Genomic DNA, 24,372 nt, shown 5'->3' with positions numbered 1-24,372 from the left:
GGCAACCCGTTATCGTGCTCATACTTAGGTTAGCGTGTTGATGAAAATGGATAGAAACATCACTTCTATAATACACATACGACATATATATTATTGTACTTCTATAATAATAATAATAATTAATAATATATACTTAGACGATCCCAAGGCGTAGCTTCAATTCGACACAAATACTAACGATCAATAAAATATTTTGTCTATTAGTTCCAACTCCTAACTCAATACCGTGAAATTTTCACGAACCCAGCCAACGCATATGCAGGTTTTTAGTCGCGAGATGTACAATTAACGTCGAAAAAGCGGTCATTTCATTGGCACTCACCAATAATTTAACTATAAATTGTATAACAACGCATATAAATCGATTAACACTAACCTAAAGTGTATGCTTGTATTATTATATTGTTCATTGTTTGGTCACATCTGGCCTAATCACTGAAAAAACTCCGTTGAAATCGTTTTAACTAAAATTGTTAATATATATTAAGTTCTTCACTTTACCAGTTGATTTTGAAAGAATCATACTCCAACTATTACTCACCTTGAATTTTTCTTAGTAGGTGTTAGGTTAAACTACCCTAACCTTCTATTTATAATATATATGTTATAAATTAAATAATTCTCAACACCCCAAAAAATATTTTCCCTGAAATTTTATTACGATGGTGTAAGATGAGTTGAAATATTTTATCGTATTTGGGCACCACTGTTTTGAACACGACCGGTCGACGTATATCGTTACAACAAAAACAACAACAATAATAATAATAATATAAGTATATATGTATATAAACGCATATACACGAGAACGAGACATTCGGTAGAGCGGGTGGAGAGGTGTTGAATATTATGAGGTGTTGGGTGCCTGTCAAACGTACAACACACTTAATGTCTTCACACCGGCGGCGGCGGCGGCCGAGACTAATTGTAAAAGATGTCTTCATCGTCGCCGTAGCACCGCGGAAAACGTACGTACACACTACACACACAAACGTCAGAATAAAGTGGCTTTACACGTTATGTTGTTATTATATTATTATTATGTACGTACCTCTTCTTCTTCCACAGTACACCTGTGCGCGCGAGTCGTATATACTCATGCCGAACGTATAGGTAGGTATATATTTTATATGTTATACAATATACAGAGCGTTCTCGCGTTTTTTTACTTTCCGTCGGAAACGATATAATTATTATTAAATTATTATCGCATTGAGGCGTACCAGCAGTATATACCTATATTGTGAACGGCGGTAACGAAATAATAATAATAAAAAAAAAAAAAAAAACGTTTTTATGCATCCATAAAAAAAATAATAATAATTCAACTTTTTTATTATTATGATTATTATTTCATTTTATAATACAATCGTATACGTAACATAATAAAAACCTTAACGTAAAAATGCGTTTATACAAGTCATTCCGGAATAAGGGATCGATGCACGTAATATATATATATAGGTATACACGAAAATACGAAACGGTAGCGATCAAAAACGATAAGTTTTATTTTTCTCTTCCGTACGTCTTTTCCACTGCAGTTTGTATACCTTAACAACATATGAGAGGGTCTGTCTACGACAAGTGGACAAAAACAATAAGAAATATCTATTCACAATAATAATATATATAATAAAATATTATAATACGTTTTTTTCCGATTTACACCCTACACGAGACTATACGTATAATATAAACACTTATTGCACTCACATGTTTAAATTTACAGATATGCCAACATTTTATCGTGCGCTGTTTAACAAATAAATTATACAAGTATACATTTTGTTCGCAGTGTTAATTATAATCGCTATTATAAACGTGTCTTAACTAAATTATTTACAAATTTATAATATAATAATATATTATATACGATATTTTATACAATGTGTTAACTTAAAAACATATACATATATTATATACTATTGACTAGATTCTTGTTACTTACTAATGGGCTGTTTAAAATGGACAAAGGTTATTATAAAACTATACAAAGAACAATAAATAAATATGACGTATTATATGATATTAATCTTCCCGGGTTGGAACGTATTTCGCGTTGCGTTGATACGGTTGGAGTGTCCAAGCATTGTCATCAAATCACAAGAATATAATGTTATAAATTTTTAACAAATAATATTAATAACAAAATATATCGTCAGTTTGTCGTTGGGTATAATCTCTATCGTGTTTATACATTTATGATAGGATCCTTCTACTTAATATATATATATACGAGTATAATATATATTATATAGCACATAAACGGTTCAAACTCGATTGGAAAAATTCCAATATAATAGAAACAAACTTAAATTGAGTATTGTAACGCTTATTGCTTGCTGATTATATTATGTGTTATGTACAAAAACAAAAGTATACAACTATATTATTCGCCTGCAGCTGCATATTATAGGTATATTTTATTTATTACAAGATACGAGTATATACCTACATTACTGCAGTTTTCAAGGATGCAAATTAATCAAAGAGAAAGAAACGTGAAACGAATATTTTTATAAATGTATATGGTGGTAATATAGTAGGTCATCCATTGATCTACAATACAGTTATATACCTAAAACATGTATAATATTCTATTATTACGTCACATAGGAACCCTGCGATGATAGCGATGACGACGACGTTTGTACAAACCGACGGCTGGAGTGTGTGTGATTAAAACCACTGGAGAGAAGGAGTTCATACTTTGTTATTGTTGTTATTATTTATGTTATTGTTGTTTATATTGTTAACATGGGTGGCAGTAATGCTGAATGGTCGATTTCCACCAGCTAACAGGGATTCGATACTAAACGGGTTGAGACGGCGAGCCTTGTCCGCGGTGGCTGCCGACGACGTTGTCAGGTTCAACAGTGGAGGTGGTGGCGACGATTCGCCGTCACCGGTCTGTGGTCGTCTGTACAAACGTCCACTGCCATACTCGTCGTCCGAACTACAGCTGTCGTCACCCCGGCAAGCGGCCGCTGCTGCTGCTACCGCTGCCGCAGCAGCCGCAGCCGAGCGCGCGTACGGTGGAAGACCTTCGTCTTCGTCCTCATCCAAATCATCGTCGTCGTCATCGTCGTCATCAAACGTCGTGCTCGCACTCCGCCTGTGGTGCAACATTCTGTGGTGATGGTTTTGATGTTGGTGGTGGTGATGCAAAAGGTGGTCCTCTTCGCCAACCACGTCAATCTCCTCGTCTCGGCTCGTCTGTCCGCTGCAACAGCTAGACGAGTCGTGAAAAGATAGATCCATACCAGCGTTGGACGATCCACCAACTCCGTCAATTCCTCCTCCCATTCCTCCACCGACGACTCCGCAATCCATCTGACCGTGCTTTTTGGCCGCATCTATAACAACAAACAAGTGTCAAACGTTCAAACTAAATTCAATTTCATATTTTATTCTTAAATCATCGCCACCACATATTAATACTTTATTTTTCATACGTAATCGTCCATATTACTATATAAATTAATAACTATAAAAATGTAAGTGTACTAAAAATAAGTTTAATAAAAAAAGGAAAACCTTTAAAATTAAATTTATTCTACTATGTTTTTATTAATATGATTTTTATAAAAACAAAATATGATTGAAAAAAATATATCTTTTAATAAAAATGTATATTATATATAGCTTATTTTAAATTTCAATTGTCTTATAAATCTCTAATACTAAAAGATGAACAATCCTACTAAATCACAATAAATTGAATTTATTTTTATTATTTTACAAGCATGGATAAGTATACTTATATAAGTTGTACCTAAGTAATATATTAACATTATTTTATGCGTATATTTCTTGCAGAAATCGTATATCAGCTAAATAAGCATACACCGTTGAAGTATCATTTATTACATATAATATTCATAATAATAATAGTATACTCGGGCTCGATATCGTTCGATTTAATGTTAATATATATATTATATATTATCTGTATAGACCCGGACAATTATATTGGATATTGGCCACTGGGTATAGATGAACGTAGTTTTAAAGAATCTTTAACGCGGTCGTTTTGATTGGTTTGTCGTTTGGAACGAGTAACGCACCTTGCATAGTAGTACCATGAGAACATTTTCCAATAACCGTATCGAAATATGTACATTCATATTATATACCATACGATATAGTAGTGTAAAGTATAATATTGTTAACTGGAATTTAAAATGTGTATTTGTCATTGAAACAGTCATTTTTTTTTTATCTCAACGATTCAACGACTTAAAATATAGGGTATATAGAGGTATAGTATTATAAAAGACAAATCCTATTATATAGACTCGTAGTACGTACTTATATATTATATAATATAGGCTATACATTTCTAACATGATATTATACAGGCTGTATCAGTTGTAATTTTCTAATTGCATAATACTAATTATAAAAAAAAGTATAAAATATAATAAATTATTATATTATAGCTATTAAAAACTCTAAATAAGAAATTCGCCACAGTGTAACTTCACCGCGATGAACGATAAAATTACCTATTATTGTACCTATATTAAATACCCGCGTACATGTTATATTGTGGTCGTTATAATATATTATTATATTGTATTATAGAAAGCGCTTACTGTTAGCTTGCTGAGACTCCCATTCTTTTCGTAACGTGTCCAAGTCAACGTGCACTCCTTTGGCAGCTAACTTCCTCTGTTGTCTTTCCAAGCTCTTGAGCAACTTTTTCTGTCGACGTTCGCGTTCCTTGCGTCGTAACTCATCAGCAGGTATTGGTTCTCCAGAACAAGTTACCGGATGTGCGTTGTGTGCCGGTCGACCCGGACCTTTTTTAGTGTGTTCCTTTTTCCTCCATTTCGCTCGTCGGTTTTGAAACCATACCTTTAAAAATCAATGCATTGTTTATATAAATAAATCTGTATAGTTATATTAAAATAAAATAGTGTTTTATTACATTAATTATTATGTAATCAACAATAATAATATTATCATGAAATCCGATGATATTTCATTATATAATAGATTTATATTGGCTAACACGTGCTCTTATCAATTTATAATAGGTAGGTACATAGGAGAAAAGCGACCCTGAACAAATGGCCTTTAAATTCCATAATAATTCGATACATACTCGTATATTTTTAAAAAGTATAGCTATATTATATATATATATACGTGCGCACTAAAGTTTATCGTCTATTTCTCGCCTCCGGCATTTGCGGTTCTAAAACCAGAACGTATTACACCCCAGGGACGTGTTCCAACTGTATGCTCCGGACTGCAACATGATGGCGTAGATTATTTAACCATACACACAACCGTTTGTATATGCACTTTCCCCTCACACACGATAAAAAAACGGCCAACAAAAATCAACCCCTAGCTGGTTGAAACAAGTATCAGGAATGAGGTTCTAAATCAAAATATTGAGCGAAAAGGGTGGATGCTCTAGGGAACTTATATACGAAACAAAAAAAAAACAAATGCGAATTCCTCGCGTGGGTACAATAACTCTATGCGTATGTACCTATATATAAATATAATATATACTTACAGCCACTCTGGATTCCTTGAGGTCCAACCGCAGGGCTAAAGCCTCCCTCATGAAAACGTCTGGGTAGTGGCTAGCCAAAAACGCTCGTTCCAGCTCTTCTAGCTGCCACGTGTTGAAATTTGTTCTAGACCTCCGCCGTTTGTTGGCCAAGTCTTCCGAACTACCTGCAGCGCTGTCTCCATCTATTCCACCTATATAAATGTTTAAATATGTTATAGAACAACATTAAAATAGTTTTTATGTATAAACAACTTAATAATAAAAATATATCAGAAATCGTGTGAATTCCGACGGATTTTTGTAAACTAACTATATAGCCATTTAAATTAATTGTATATTTCACAATGTTTGTATAATTAATAGGTAATGGTAAATTATGGTATGATACTATGAATCTCTATATTTATGTTGATTAATACGTATATTGACTTGGTGACTGGTATACCTACCTATATAAGTATTTAATATTTGTATATTATGATTAGTTATGTATAAAAAGAATATTTGTTTTTAAACGTAATTTCGTTAAATTACCGCCTATTTTAATAGTAATAATACATAAATGATAAATGTTTTGCACGAGTAATTGATTACATTTTCATAAATATTGAATAACATTTTTGACAATCAAAAATTATACATTATACAGATATTTTAAAATCATCTCATTATTGTAGTAGATACTACATTTTTTCAATAAATTTTTAAAATAATTGAAAAAAAAAATGATTTATGTGCATTGTTTTACATATTATAATATATATGTGTGAAATATGCATATATATATAGTATGCTTATGCGTATTATATGTGCAGTTTGAGTAAGTATACCTATACATTTTATGGGTATTTTAAAATACTTTAAACCCTCAGAGTTTGGATTATTAGAGAATATTTTTTTCACATTCCGGGTGATTTGAACTATTTCGAAAACAGATTTACGCCACATGGGAACGGTTGTATTTTCGATTACCGAAAAGTTGAAAATTGGCTTTTCCGGAGCGGGGTAAAAAGTTTAATACACCGTAGGGCGTTAAAAACACACTTTCAAAGTTCTCGAATTGAAACATAAGTTTACAGCTGGCGTATTGTTTACGAACCGAAAAACTGTAGATAAAAACTAATATAATGTATCTATATTTCCCCCTAGCTGATCAATAGTATACCAACAGAAACCAGTGTTGTATAGCTACAGTATATATATATTATATTATGCAAGCCCGGGGGAAGAAAACCGCATATCGAGTTAAAACAATTTCGCAATCGCGTTATAAATCATGTCCCCGCGACATATGGCAATATTGGTCTACAAGAGAGAAACCGTTTCCACGAGGATTTTTATCTCGCAGTATGCATGCACTTCAGACGGTCGTAAATCATATAAGAATATGGAAAAACATAAAGACGAGACTAGATAATAGAATCGGGAGCGTGGAAGCAGTTTTCTGGCGGTCTAAGAGGTGGCGGCAAGTAGAAAAAAATTAATTTTCGCCAAAACAAAGAGCTTCAAGAGGGGATCTAGAGAGAAAAAAATATTTGTATAATAACTGAACCATAACTGAACGAATTGTTTTCATGTTACCCCAGTTACCATGTTGCAGAGACCGCCATTATGGCGACAACACAATTACGTTAACTTTTATGAATCCGTCGCATATACAGTGATTTTCGCTTCTAGAATAAATCTCATATAAAGTAATTGAAAATTGGTACATTGACATACTTAACTATTAAAACTTGTGTTAAGTTTAACTGTTAAACTTGTACTTGGTACACAATATAAGCATTAAAGAAAATGTAATTATATGGTGTATTTACTGTCATTAAGTTGGCATATATATATTTAAATACATAATTTTTAGGTAAAAATATTTTTAAACATTTGAATAAAATAATCTAGTTCGACTGTATAACTTAACTTAACTTAACATACCTATATGACTATATGCTAAAATACAAAATTAGTAATACAATCTATAACAAATTATAATATTAAATTTTAAATGAACGAATTGTCAAACTAGTTTAGTGTAGTTGGCGAAAATGAAAAATGTTTTATCGGAAAAATATAAATTATATATAATATTGTTCTTAAAACAAAATCCATACTAGAATAGTAGAATATATAGGTATACTGCAGCATATCAGCGTATATACTTTAATAGCGAATATAATTACGTCAATATACAGTTGACCAATGAAACGTCTTGTCTTAAGTGGAAGTAAATAATGACGAAGATGTGTACAAAGCAGCTGTCACACGTTATATTATTTATTTATTATTATTTTTATAGACGGAACAAGAATGCGGGGGACGTGAAACACGATACGCGTTTTGGGTGGACCGTGTCAAACGGATAACAATTCGTTAAAATTGAATTAACGCGTCCGCGGACGACGCGCAAAGATGATGTTGGACACGCGGGACTCTCACGATAGGCGCTCCGGCAAACCTTTCTCTATTGCCGCCGAAATGGTATCTCTAAAACGCGTAATGTCGTATAACGTATAACACACATTATTATTATTATTATTATGTTATAAGACGTTAGTCGACAATGACGATATGACAATGGTAATAGAAATAATGGCGGTGATAATAATGATAAAAAAAAAAAAAAACGCAACAAACAAGACCGAAGGCGACCAATAGGAAAAAAAAATAATAAAAAACCATTTCACGATGTGCAAAACACACGTCGGGTGGCGACACTAAAATCTAGGACGTTCGATTTTTATTATTGAAGGTACATAATATTATATTATATACTAACGGTGGCGGCGACACAATAACACGTCTGAGTATAATATATAATATATATATCACTGGTTAATGGTTATAACTATCGTTGTATGTATACATGATAATATATTATATTAGCGGGAAGTCGTCGCACCACGGACCGTCTGTAACTATATACGTATATATAGCAATAATAAGGCGCCATACTTGTCAGACCCGCGCAATCGGCTCGACGTGTGAAGAATTTTAAATTTGGTAATTGTATCTTTGTACGTTTAGGGTTTTGACGGTATAGTAGGGCATAATGTATATAACAGTTATATATTATATGGTACCTATACATTTAATACCATTTCTTATATTATTAAAAAAATTACTTTTATTAAAGTTTGCTATGATATTAATATAAATGTTTGAATTATTGTCTAGGTAGTAATATATATATATATATAGGTACAAATTTAGTATTTACGATTTTTAAAGATATTAAACGCGACTATACATACTGTCAAATAAAGTGTGGTTTTCGTTGTGGTAAAACCATTATTACGCGTTAAACGGTTCGTCTTGGCTATCATACGACTGGTACAGCACGTGATAGATATTCTGGAACTTCAAGCTCGTAATAAATTTCAGATTCTAAACAGCTTCCACGCGTCGATGTTTGGCAACTTTGCCAACATCTATATATAGGTACATACGTATATGAACCACTGGAGAAGGATAGATAAAGTTAGTTCACAGAATTCCATTACGTGGAGACGGTTTTTGATTAAACAAAGTTCATTTGATAGATGATGATGGCACGCGGGTTTATAGTATAATATACATAGTATAATACTGCACGAATCCAATTAAATGTAAACCTTGACGATATCCCTACATCACTGAAAACCGACTTTTATGTGTTCAAGATGACAAATCCACTGCAGAATTACCTTAGATATTAACACGATACAAGAAAAACTACATTTAAAGATTTTTAAACAATTAAAATCTATAGGTTCGTTTAAGAACTTAAAGAGCACTAAAGAAAATATAGGCAGGTAACATCACTATAAGTACCTACATACATTACAATAATATATTTAATTTTGCAATAAATTGTAGTGTTTGATAATTTTACTCGTCGTGTATTTACGGGGGTGTGTAAAATATTTCATTATTTTATTATTATTGTGCCTGTTGTGTGTAGAACCATGCACAAGGTAATATAAAAAACAGGTTTTTGTAAGCTCCCAAAATAACTGTCCCGAAGTCAATAAACCGGTAGCATTATTATTATTTAAACACGAATATCTTTTATTTTATTGTCAATAAAATTCATTTAGCACTTAATTTAAACTAATCTATTTCTATTTAACTTATAAATAAAAATAAAGTATTCATGTAGTAGGTATAAGGTACATTTTAATATAATAAAAATATGCATTTCTCTCTTATACATGGATTATATTAAATACTAAAACACTTATAAGTGATAACATTGTTACACATATTTTATCAACGTAGATTATTATTAGATATTTTTATAAGTATTTTACTATACAACGTATAACAATTATTACTGCAGTCTATAATGACGTTACAAGCACGCAACCGTGTGAAGCCTTTTTGCACGAAAAAAAACTTTCTGAACGCGTTAGTATTATATAACGACATATTTTAATAATAATAAAACAGTATTATAGTATAAGTTTTATTAGTTAATAATTTTAGGTGTAGATATATTTTCTAGTTGAACGCCATCACAGACATTTTATAATGAATTAATAAATAACTGAATTGATTTATGTTTATCTTAAATGTATTTATATTTTGTAAATCAATCTATAACATAACAAAATTTACAACTTATTAATTGTAATACAATTGTTCGTCATACTAGGTATGTATACAGTTAATTGTTCTTGCGTGCTACGCGGTTTATAGTAGGTAGTATAGTAGGTACGCAAGTATATAATATATTGAAATTAAGATAACATTAATTTAATTTTGATTCTCATAGAATGACGCATTTTGTATTAATTTTAAAATTTAAATATTAATTATTTTGTTAACGGAAGTCTTAGCTATTGCCATATGGTTAAGTAGATATGTAGGTACGCATGCGTAGCATGCAGGTAATCATCCCTTAATATAGAAGTGTTTAGTAAAATTTAAAAATGTGATTAATTTCAACGCGTTTGTCGTTATATACATAATTATTTTTAAGCTTTCCACCGGGACGTATATTTACTTTACATAAAAAAAAATATATATATGTTCCAGATGTCTAACGACAACATCTTCATCGTTTCGTATTATAAAAATAATAATAAGAATAATTGAGTGTATCGACGGTGTATAACCTATATTTATTGACTGCCGTCAGCCACCTGTGACTCACGCCACCTTCGTCGACTTTATAATATATTGGTATAAAATAACATTATGTATAAAATATAGGAATGTTAATGTAACGATCGGTAGTATTATAAGCGGGGATGATAGAATGACGGGGTGGAGCAAACGACGAAAAAGAGAAGAGGGAGCGTGATTTGAATTGTAATTTCCTGTAAACAAACCACCGCTGCCACTGAGTCCTAATTCATTTTAATAACGATATATTATATACACTGTAGTTACGAACATGGCGGGGACAAGGCACGGGGCGAAGAGTTTTATGATTACAACCCAATTATAAAATATAACTTAATAATAATAGTAATAACAAGCAGAGGGTGGAAAAAATTGCCACCACTTTCTATTTATATCAAGTGATCAGTTTAAATGTATTTTATAGTCAAAATTTGATTTTACCAGACAGTTGTTTGGATGTTTTTCGAAATATTTAAAATAGCATATAAGTACCTAAATGTTAAAGGTTTGGTATACAAAGTTTAGTGAAAAAGTTTTTTATTTCAAATTTTATTATTGTTATGAACTGAAATTTAAAAAACATAATTTCATTTTAGTTTCATATAATTTTAATGTGTATTTTAAGATTGTATTGTAAATTAACACAATATAAATTATTAGATATTTGTTGTTCCTGATTTAAATGATCAAGTGATTGTAGTGCCTAACAAATTCGCATAATTTAATAAATATTGATTCCAATCGTATTATTATAATATTATATACTTAATGGTTCTATATTCTGTGATGGATATGTGGTATTAGCGATTAGACCAGTACCACAGTGTTCTGTTACTTCTGTTTCAATTCACTGAATAAACTAACGCGTTTAATAGAAAAAAACAACGTAAGGAGAAAACAAATCAAACTACAAGGATCAAACGTAATATAATCACGGATCACGATACTTTCTTTTCAATTAGTTGGACCATAATAGCTTTTATTTCTAATATTTTTTCCATTTAAATTGTGCGCTTACCCGGGTCTATGTCCATCCAGTCTCAATAATATGAAAAATAAGTCCTAACTTAGTATACAACATACTTACATTTTTTAATAAACTCTTCATAAACAATGCATAATTAAAATGCATTTCACGTACCTAGTGTTTGTAGAAAAAAAATCATATTTCTATCAGCTAAGTAAATTATTTTTCATAATTATAGAAAATATTAAAGTTTACGTTGTAACATAGGTATATTAAATTAAATTTTATATAATTATAATTTAGTAAATAACAAATATAAATATGTCTTCGTTGTAAAATTAATTTATAATATCTTTATTTTTATTAATAGTACAATATATATATTTATAATTTAAATAGGTAACTATTGTGAAATTAATCAATGCAAGCTATAGAGAATACGTTATCGTATATACATATATATCATTACATATACAATATACATATATTATAACATACCTACAAGCTATCATAAAAAAAAAAGAAAAAACAATTCAGCTAACATGTTACAATAACAGTTTGCTGAATTAAAATTCAATTATTTATATGATATAGAATGTAGGTATATTATAACAAGTTTTGAGAAAAACATAGGTTAGGTTATTTGTTATTTTTTCAAATTCGAGTCTTATAAGCTATAATTGAAATAATGAAATCTACTAGTAACCTAATTATTATATACCACGATTGCAAGTAAGTGTGTTATATAATATGATATTCGTATGTGTCTATCAATCTATTTAGAGTGCAGAAGATATATAATTAATTTTAAACCTAAAACTCAACGTAAACAAAGCGTGTAATAGATATTATTTACAGATATATAAAAGGACAAGGGAGTCGAAGTCTAATCGAATAAAACTTTAAACGGTTTCGAATACAAATAGGCTATCATAAAACCATATATATTACAAACAATATAAACCAGTATATATTATATTATACTATATCAAAAACTTTTTGATGTAATTCAAAGTCTACCTGAGACTATAGTATCTATATAGGTAGAACTAAAGTGTAGCAATCCTTTAAAGTTCTTAGCACACAGTTAATTAATAGATTTATGTTATTAGTAATTATTATTGTTGCATTCGAAAAGTTTAAAACATGAATCAAATAACCTTTGTATTGATCAATATTTTCGTTATTTAATTATGTATAATCAATTAGGCCAGCTTCTGTAAAATATATCTATATTATATTGTACTGGTACTGTACCGCTGCAAAATTGATAAGATGTACATTTATTATGTATAGGTACTAGGTATGTATATAATAATAATCGATATGTAGGTATAATATAATTAATACTAGTGTTTTAATTGAAACGAACCGATCAGCTGGTAAACACAAAGAAAAAAATATTTAATAAAGGTGTGTTTGTTTCTTATTAAAAAAATAATAATACAAACTATAGCATAATATTATATAGGTACCTACATATATAATATACATATTATATTCAAACTAAGGCGTACACTTTGTGACCGTTGATCTTCGTTCTACGAACTTCTAATGATGAAAGTCGCCGCAGATAAAAAAAAATAATAATAATAAAAAACAGTTTCTTTACAGCCAGACTTAATTTAATTGCAACTAATTAGAAGCTAGTTTTCAATTTCCTAATGGGTCACCGGAATTCAGACAGACGGAGAACTGATAGCATTTATAATTTTAAATAAGTTTTCTGAGGTTTTTGAATATTTATATAGCTAATATTACAATATTATTGTACATGATTTACAAAATTCTATCTTGGTTGTCTTCTTTGGTGGAAAAATATCTCATAAATTGCATCATTAAATACATATATATAATAAAATAGGTATAGGTACAGATCCGATTCGATCAACAGCACTTTTCAAAAATTATAAATGTATTATTCAGTATGTGCATTTTGGCTAGGATAAAAATGTATAGATACCTACTTAATTAACTAGAATTAATTATGACATTTACCGAGATAAAACAAAATTATTCATATTAAGTATATAAAAATATTTTATTTTAGAACAATGCATTATTATAAAGTTAGATATAATTTAGAAAACATAGGTACCCACATTTATCAAATAGTTAAAATTTTAACGTTATAAATACCTATAACTACCTAAATATAAGTTAAAAGACATAGTGTTAATTTAATTTTGTAACAACAGTTATAACATGTTTAGTGGTACATTTACAATTTTAACCATATAAACTTTTCAAACCTTTAGAGTACATAGGTACATTTGAAATACTCTCCAACGTCTAATCTTAACATTATTTATTTAAATTTAATTCTTATACTAAAACTATTATATTTTACATAATTTACTTTCATAGAAAAACATTTTGTAAACACTGTATTTTGAATTCCAGCTTACATATAAAAAAAATAAATTACTAAAAAATATGTAGGTACCTATGCAATATTTCAAAACACAGTTCGTGCAAAATGTTTTTCTATAAAAGTATATAGATAAAGTACAATAATATTAATAATGCTTAGATTATAATAGATGACAGTATTTACGTTAGCGAGTATTTCAAAATTATAGATTGAAAAGTTACTGTAATTAAAATTTTAAACATACCTAAATCTATCAATAAACATAAAACCAAAGCTAAAAAATTAAAAAAAAAAACGACTCATATGAAATGTTTTTCAAAAATATTTTTATGTAACTACATAAATTTATGTAAAGTACATTATGTAGGTAATGAGTTTTATTATTAACTACTCATTGATATATAAGTACCTAATTTATTTGAGTTCTTAATATTTTAATGATTGATAAAATGAAAAACTATATAAAATATTTAACAGTAGTACTTAATAAAGTAAATATTTCATAATGAAAAAAATCCAACTGGTTAAACTAACTAGTTAGTACTTTAGTAGTATTTGGAAAACATATTATTTTAACATAACAGACAATAAAAACGTTCATAAGTTATTGTGATAATTGTTTTATCTTGATGACATGGAATGCGTTTTTGATGTAGGAACGGAAAACGAATAAGTACTTCATAATAATAATAAACTTCGCGTTTGTATTCAACCGTACGCGTTCAGTCTCGTGGCTATAATGGACAATATAATATAAGTAATAATAATATAACGCTATAGCTTAATAAAATATAACCCGTGAAACACAAGACTGTAATTATTACCTTCAATGACGGCCGACGGGCCATTTGAAGGCGGACGTTTTTAGCCTCTCGCACCCGTATATGGTATATAGATTCCTTTATATATAGATACCTATACAGTTCATTTCTGACAATATTATTACCGTGTTATTTATATAGATATATTATGCAGCAACGGTATAGGGTGCAGGTTAGTATACATAGAAGAAAAAAACCAAGAACAAAATTGAATAACACTGCAGCGTTGTACATGTCCTACACCCAATTTGGCCAAAGAGGATTGCCCAGAGCATAAATCATCCCGCGATCATTCATTATAAGTACCTAATCTAATTGCAATGATTCTTATGATGGCGTTGCGTTAACCTCGCTATGCTAATACACGGTATTTCCGTTCCATGATCCTTCTTAATTTTTCTTGATCGTCCGGATAACAATTTCGAAAACAAAAAACCCACCAAATAAAAAGTCATAAAAATTTACGAATCGTCCGAAATTCTATCGGGATCTATACATACACACCGTGACATTTTATTGATTTTTTTTTTTTTTTATTTCAGCTTGCGCGAAATAACACAATAGCCCTAATATAGGTATACCTATATATAATATATCAATACTATTGATCAAAGCTTAAGTGAATACTAACATGTTTTTATGTACATCAACATAGAATAAATCTACAATACTTTGTTGGTATAGGACGTCTGTATAAATTTTTTATCTCTTATTTTCTGGATGCTGATTGTTATTCTGACAGCATAACTTGATAAATTATGTTATCTATTATAATTAATATTATTTTAAAAAAATGTACCCAATATGTTTAGTTGGTACTTATATATAGGTACTATAATACCTATTCAGTACACGGGTTATTAATATTAATTTCAATTCTAAAGAAAATCGTTATTTATACGGTTACATATACATTATACGTGGCATAATAGCATGTACAATATTTAATCAATTATTCGATTTAATCACTTAAAACAAAACGTTAGCGTTCGATTCCATCACACATTATACTCGTATGTTATGGCATCATTATTGTTTATAATTTAATTACAATTAAAATTATTGCTTTTATCCACCTCTCCACAACTATCGACTCACTGACTTTCTGCTGCGGATTCTTCGCCACGCGTATACTGTGTACATTCTGTATAATATAATATGAGTACATTGATGTCATTTATATAAAAACGGAAACGTGACTTGTGCCTGCCACGCGTGTGTTGTCCACGTATAATACGTACAGGTACACACACACGCGTGCGCGCGCGTGTGGTCACAAATGAAACGGATTGAAATTTTAGCTTTACGTGACCGTCGAGTTGGTATGGCGAGTACAATGGTATTGGTACCTATATAATTCAAAATACTTAACCCGTAATAACCGCGAGTTGGACGTGTTGCCGACATCAACATATATATTAATATAATAGCAACTGTTGTGGTTGTTCTTCTCCTGTTGCGAGACGATTTTTCTCGTTAAGAAATAATAAACACACACACACACGACACACAAATTTTCAATTGGATTCGAACGCAAACACAAAAGACAAGCCCACGACGTCACACAATTAATACATATATAATAGTACAGTGAACGAGATTATATCATTATGACCTCTAGATCGACGACAACGAAATTCGTAACGGCCAGAAATTCCAAGTTCCACGTGCCACGTATTGCAATATACTTGTGACTAGATTTTCGTCCCATAAACGTGATATAAGTAAATATACGATGTGATGATCCTCACTATGTCGTTTATACATCCTCAATAACGTGATAGAAAACAATTAAGTACACCACGTTAATTATGTAGGTATGTACATATTATAATATTCGCGAATCTTCAGAAGTAATATAATTGTTTTCGTAGTTGTTATCATTTTCACGTAGAAGGCTGCAGCGTAATCAAAGATTTCACAGTAACAAATATTGTTTTTTTTTTTTTTTTTAAATAAGAATATTTTTTAGTTATTATACTTTGGTTTTGATAAATTTAAAAAAAAATCGATTTAACATATAAACGAGGGTTTAAACGATGTGGTAATCACCCGTGGTGATAGTTCATAAAAAGAATATTCAGTCAAAACATTATTTGGGTACCTATACATTTAGATTATTAGATATATTATTATTAAATGGTTTCCAGCTAATTTCTAATCAATTTAGTTGCGCTCAAGACAGTCGTCTATTATAACTTATAAGCTATGCATCATTAATCATAATCACCCAAATGTTTCATCGATGTTTTCTAAGAAATGTATGTGTATAATATACTTATATTATTTTATAGTACTTAATACTTATGTAATGATGTTATTGATATTATGTTAAACTGTGTTTTCTCGTATTTAATATATAATAAAAAACGCAATAACAATTTAATAATAATTATTATTATTATATTCACCCATCGTTTGGTGTATTGATTTTTATTTCTTTCAAATCAATTCAAACCTTTGATCAGACCGCCTTTTACCGCGAATTCATGCGGATCGATTGCTTTATCGCTCGTCAATGTCAATCATTGTAAATACAAAAACACGATTTTTAAAAACCTTTTGCGGTACTATGAAACGCACAAATATAACATACGATTTGTAATTTGCACAACATAACCATAATAACAATATTTTATACATAAATTTATTGATGATTATTGATTGTACTATTGTTCGACAGAAATACGTAATCGTTTAATTACCTATAATAACAAGTTTGTTTTTATTCGTAGTATTTGGTTATTCTGTTATTCATATCTATTTGCTTTATTCGTAGTGATGTTTTACCATTAATTAATTAAAATACTTGTTATTTGTTAATAAAGTTAGTTGGTTTATAGATGAAATACATTATATAGGTATTATTGTATAATAATTTATTGAATCATCAATAACTTTTTGTTTAGCAAAAATAGTATTTTAAATATTTTAACTCAAAAGACATTACACATTTACACTGCATAAATTATTATGATAAATTAATAAATTCAGTTTTTATTTATTATAATTATTTGAAATGATTAATCCTTGATATCACGATTTTGTTTCAATTTAGTAACTATTAAATATAATAGAATTACATTTAACAAACTAAAATAAACTATTTATTTTATATTATTAATATTATATAATACAAGATATATTATAATTAACACATTTTAATAATATATTGATAATATATTTTGAAATTTATAATAGAGCTAATAGCCTAATTAAAAATAAAAATGAATAGAAATTTGCATAATGTATAGATAGAAACATATCGATGTCACAAGAGTTATTGAAGTAGGTAAGTGTAGGTACTCAAGACTACAAGAGTGCATGCGACGTAAGTTATAATATTCACAGTCAAATATTGTGTTAAGGTTAATGTATTTGTAAAATTTAAAATGTAGTGACTATATATATTATATTGTATATTATCTGTTCTCTTAAGCTTTATCCATCATCAATACATAAGTAAAAATGTTGTTTAGAATAATTGTGAAAGTCCCATATATATATATATGTGTGTGTGTGTGTGTAGGATATATTACTACAGCAATACATATTATGATTCTTAATCTATACAATAGCTATATTCAGTAGATTAGGTTAAGTTAGATTATAGGTACCTATTCGAAACAATAAAAACAATTTATGTACCTATATGTCATGATGGTGACAAACATATACATTTATTATAACATAAAGTAAGTATTATAGTTTCATATTTTATAATTTATTCACGCGATATGGTTTTTATTTCCTGTAGAATTGAACCGCATTTATTATTTATAACGTTTATCGCGAATAATTTTTCGATACGGTATCGACGGTGAAGTTATTATATCACTTTTAGGTACTTATATAAATTAACCACGTATCGAAAATATAAGTAAATATTGTGTAACCGGATGTAGTAGCGTAAGTTACAGGGGGTTTTGCGTATTTGAACATGTATGTATTTATGCAAAAAATATTTGTATATGTAGTATATGATTCAAATTTCTACAAAATATGTAATATGATGTTGTCATATACATGGTTCTATTTCATACTTGAATACTTGATATTACAATCGGGATAATAATTGGGTTTCTACCTTATTAATATATGAAGAATGATATTACAATGGAGAGTGTATAAAGCCCTCCCCATATGTTATATTTAAAAATATAATTATAACACCCCCTAAAAAATTTCTGACCACATGCGAATGTGAGCATCTTTTAAGGATTATAGTATATTATATGAATACATTTATTAAACATGTATAATTTTGGGTATAATGTGTATTAGGTACATCATATTTATAGATGTACCTACGTCGTCATAATGATAATAATAATTGTGTTTAATAGCTGCCTCACGAAAAATAGTTAACTGTTAAATCTCCCAACACATATATACTTATTATACCTATATAGTATATATATATTATATGTATACTAAATGTACTATATAATGATATAGGTAAGCTCAATACATATGTATATAGGTGTTGTTTCTATTTTTTATGCGAGTATTTAATTTATAATATAGTAATGACTGGTTACACTCATACACGTGGCGTACATATTGTATAGAGTTTAATCCGCTGATCTGGACGAATTGTAAATACCATATAATATTTTATTAAAGGTTATTTTCCCTCGACTGTATACGAAGTTATAGTATATTATAAGTGTTTTACATATTTTATACATATTATGCGCACATATTCATTGTGCCTATACATATAAAAACTTATAGTGTCCTAGTAGGTAGGTATACCTACTTATACTCTAATAATACTATAATATAATAAATACTTAGTTGACGTATAATGTGTACCTACATATAATATAATACATGAATACATATTGCAGCATACGCTTACTTACAATACAAGTATAACATATATTCATTATGAATCTCCAGTCTGTAATAGATACCTATATGTATATATTATATCTATACAGTAAAAACATTTAGAAATCAATTGGTCCCTATAAATATTATACTATTAAATAAAAACCGTATATATTTTTTTCAGATTATATTATATTAATTTAATAAAAATGCTCTGGTTCTGACTTATATCTTGTATGTATATTTGAGAATATTAAATATACATAAACACTACTATATAATAAAATTTGTCTAATTGCAAGTCATAAAAAAGATAAAACTGTAATGTTAAAAATCAATTTAGATTTTAGTGTAATAATCATAAAATATAATAGCTATTAAAGTAGAAAATTATTATTTTCTCAATAACTTTTACATAATAGCATGTAATATATATTAATTATATTTATTTGATTTTGGTACCTATTTATAATATTTTAAAAAAGAAAAATTACAAATTCGATAACACTGCAAAAGGTTCATATTATATTATATAGTTAAACATTTTTATCTGTTAATTATTTCACCATTCGTATAAAATAACGATCGGTAATGTTAATTGTCAATTACCTAACACAACTAGAGCATAATAATATTAATAAGAATAGTTGAGTAATTATATAGGTATATCCGTTTATTGTGTTAATTAATTGATTAGGTAATATTAATGTTATTTGGTTTATTTTTAATCCTACAATAATAATATACGATAAATATTTGTATAAAAAAAACAATAACGCGTATTTCGTGCATGCGTAGGTAGGTAGGTACCTATTATTATTTATACCTACATGCATATTAAAATTAATGATATAATAAACTTATTTGTTCATATATCTAAGTCGTAAAACAAATAATTAAATGCGGTTAAATTTGTAACACATGGGTAAATCTTATTTCTTTTTTAATTTTTATCATAATTCTAATTTATTGTTTATAATCATTGTTATAGTTTAACGTTTTAATTTTTAATTGATTTCAATTTTAATTTAATATTGTCTCGTGTAACTTCTATCTCCTATGCCTACTTCAAATTATGAAAATGTATGAAAAAGGAGATCCAAGTATCCGAAATAAATATAGATGAAAAACGTGTTAATCATATTATTATTTGGAAATTAAAATATTTTAAGTAAGTTATTTATTTAGTAATTAGACATATTTATGAATAGCTATGTGTTCATATTATGTCACATAATTATAACAAGGTAAAATTGGATATGGTAAAATTGAGTAATAGATTTTACCAAAAATTGTGATTACCTATGATTAATAACGATAAAACAGACAATAACAGACTAACTCGCAATAAACAAAGCTCGCTAAAACTTACTCTGCTAATATAACAAATTTTATTTATCAAATTTTTGAAATTCGGTACCTATACTACAAGTTGACTGTTATTAAAATTAATCATATTTCATTTTTAGAACTGATGATAAATATTTTTGTTTATTATTCAAGCAATTAAATGTGTTAATGATCATGGTTGTAATGTTGTATATACACTGTAGAAAGTAAATCAAAATTATTTATTAGACTTTAACTTTTGTATTTAAATGATATACCTATACTTATATTCATATAGTTTATGCCATCTTAAAACAAATTTACGAGTACTTGAAATTGCAGGATTAATACATAATCTATACTTTACACACTGTCTTACAAGGGAGTTATACCCTTCCGAACGTGTAAAGTTCCCACGGTCAAACGATATACCTATACCTATTGCAGTATAAACAATCACATGCAGCACACTTTTATAACTGCCCCTTTTTTTAGGATATTTACCGTCACGCAATTTTCGTATTTATCGTTATATTTTACATAAATATGCGCTTTAAAAAATAAACTGATACCTACACATAATAAATATAATATATATAGATAAGAGTACATAATCGAATTCTAACATAATATTATTGGTAAAATATTTACGTATACCTATATTTCTATGTATAAGAACATTATAAGAACCTGAATGTCACAAAACTATTTAATCACACAACATAAAATATTTTTGTTTGAAAGAATATATAATATATTATATGTATGTGTATTATACCCAAAACATTTCTATGAATTCTATGAATATTATATTATATTGTACATATAAATACATGATATTCTAAAAATATTTATCTTTATAATTAACCAATGTATATGAAGGTACAAGACTATAGGTTAGATATATACTAAGCACAAAAATGAACCAATCGTAGGTACTTCGCGTGGTAAAATTCTTAAAATGTATGTGATCTTTATTATAAAAATCGTGAAACAGTTTAAATTTAACTAAATACCTATGTATCTTTAATTGCATACATTAATACATACCAGCAACCAGCTAATAATGAATTAATTTTCATCAAAAAATCATTTTTATTAATGTACCTATTTGACAGAATTTATTGTAAGTAGAATAATTAGGTATAACCATTATATATACTATATGCATTTTTTAAAATAAATCTAAAGGTATTACTCCAATTATGTCTATCATATACGATATACGAACTTACAATTTATTAATTTACTATCAATTTTAATTAGGTATATGATTGCCTATCTATAGTTCTTGTTAGGTACTGCTAGGGTTTCGTGATATTTAAATCGATGCATGTGGTATGTAATAAGACGTGCTAGATTAATATACACGCAAATCAGTTGAATTAGAACATTTTTTTATAAGAAAATATACTATTATTTTAGATTTAACACGCTATATGAGATTCGCTTAATATTACCTACACAAAACTGGCATTTTATAGAATGTATTTTTATAGTATACCTACCTACATCTAATTTTGAGAAAATATGTTTAAAAAAAAATTACTAGGTATACATATAATATAGGTACCTACACGTATTAATTTATACCTATTAGGTATGTTAATATGTATAAATATTAAATCGCTGCAGTGAATATTAAATTATTATATAAATATGCCTACTCATCATCAATCATCAAATACCTAACCTAATCAATTAAACCAAAATAAACTAAAATATATTATGGATTATATTACTTGATTTTTATAAATAATAATCTTAATTTTTGTGTCCATATTGATAATATATTGATGTTAGTGTATTCATTGTGTATAATGTATATAGGTATTATATAGGTATCTATAAATATAATATATCTAGATTCTAGATATAAAAAACAAAATTTTTTGAGAGATTTAGGAAAGCACTCAACGTATTATATTATACCTCTATGTTGGTACATATATATACATAGGTATTACATAGCACCTATACTATCTTTAACAATTTATTTTTGCGCTTGATTAATATATTAAACCTAATAATTTATACCTAATTAAAATGATATAGGTAAAACGGCTAACCTTTTTTGGGCGATCCGTTTTCAGATGCACTGTCGTCACTATGATTGCCTGACATATTAATAATCCTGTGCTGTTGGTGTTGCTGCTGCAGCTGCTGTTGCTGTTGTTGCTGTTGTTGTTGCTGTTGCTGCAACAGTAATTGATGCTGCTGCTGTTGCTGCTGATGGTTGTGCGGCCGTTTCTTGCTCGCAGGTTCCGAGTTGGGTCGGTGATGGTGGTGTTGTTGTTGATGCACGGCAGCAGACATCACGTGACCGGCAACCGTGTTGTTTCTGGCCGCAGCTGCGGCCGCGGCTGCCGCGATCGCATACCTTTGAGCGGCCGCGTGTTCGACGTGGTGCTGCTGGAGGAACGGTGAAAGGCCGGCCGCCGCGAAGCTGGCCGCAGACGCCATGCCGTGTGGGAAACGGGCGGCAAAGTGCGGAAACAGTGGATGCGGCGGCATCTGGACGCTACCTCCGCCGGACTGTTGCCCTGTACCTCCGGATGTGGTGACGGCCGTGCCTCCGTAACCGTTAGCTGCAGCCGCGGCAGCCGCTGCGTACAGCCGTAACGACGGGGACGCTTGTCCCGAGTCCAACACCATCATCGTATGCGAACGATGTAACACTTATGTACGACAACAAAAAAAAAAAAAAAAAACCGACTGCAAAACTAAAGTGTATAATATTAATATATGAATATTATATATAATATAATCACAGTCGTAAACGGACGCGGTGGCGACGACCACAACGACGGCAAACACAACAACGACACGGTAAACACGAGTACGACACTAAGCAGACAACGACTACTACGCGGCGACGGCGACCGGACGGTTGTGATGTGGCGTGCAACTGCAGACGAGCGCGCGGTACGGAATCGGCGCGGCTATTAAATATAGTTAACACCTATTTTTCGGTGCCTCCGCGCCGGCCCGGCCCGCCCCAATACACGCGCGCACCACCACCACCGTAAGCACCGCCGCCGACGCAGACAGACGCCACGGGCACCGCGAACCCCATGTACCGTGGTACTATAAGTGTATATTTTGTGTGAGTATGTGTGCGTGCCGACTAAATTGCCGGGTAATGATGGCGAGCGATTCTCCCACCGCCGACGCCGTCGTTCATTGATTCGTTCGCTCCGGACGCACACACGCCTCGAGTGGCCTCCGAAAGACACGCCCACCGCAGCCGTCCGGGATACCGGGGCGGCCGCCGCCGACGCGTCCGTTATTATTACCCGGTATAGCACCACGCCGCCGCCGTCAAAAAGGACACCGCCCGCGTGATGATCATTATAATAATTATCTTCAATTTGTACTTTTCGGTAAACGTACCGAAATATTAAAA

The 24,372-nt window shown here is 29.8% G+C and overlaps 1 protein-coding gene across 1 annotated transcript; it reads right to left on the bottom strand.

Moving 5' to 3' along the window:
- Positions 1 to 1,308: 1,308 nt before the first annotated feature.
- Positions 1,309 to 24,021, bottom strand: LOC114126536 (homeobox protein unc-4-like). Its single transcript, XM_027990507.2, has 4 exons — positions 23,036 to 24,021; positions 5,537 to 5,727; positions 4,602 to 4,863; positions 1,309 to 3,359 (listed from the first exon to the last, which is right to left on the bottom strand). Exons 1-4 carry the CDS (start codon positions 23,622 to 23,624, stop codon positions 2,707 to 2,709), a joined length of 1,695 nt encoding a protein of 564 aa, XP_027846308.2. The 5' UTR covers positions 23,625 to 24,021; the 3' UTR covers positions 1,309 to 2,706.
- Between the last annotated feature and the right edge of the window lie 351 nt (positions 24,022 to 24,372).

This window comes from Aphis gossypii, chromosome 3 (genome assembly GCF_020184175.1).
Source record: "Aphis gossypii isolate Hap1 chromosome 3, ASM2018417v2, whole genome shotgun sequence".
NCBI classification, from domain to species: domain Eukaryota; kingdom Metazoa; phylum Arthropoda; class Insecta; order Hemiptera; family Aphididae; genus Aphis; species Aphis gossypii.
Note: the sequence above shows the minus strand (reverse complement) of the source record. Positions and strands in the feature narration are given on the sequence as shown.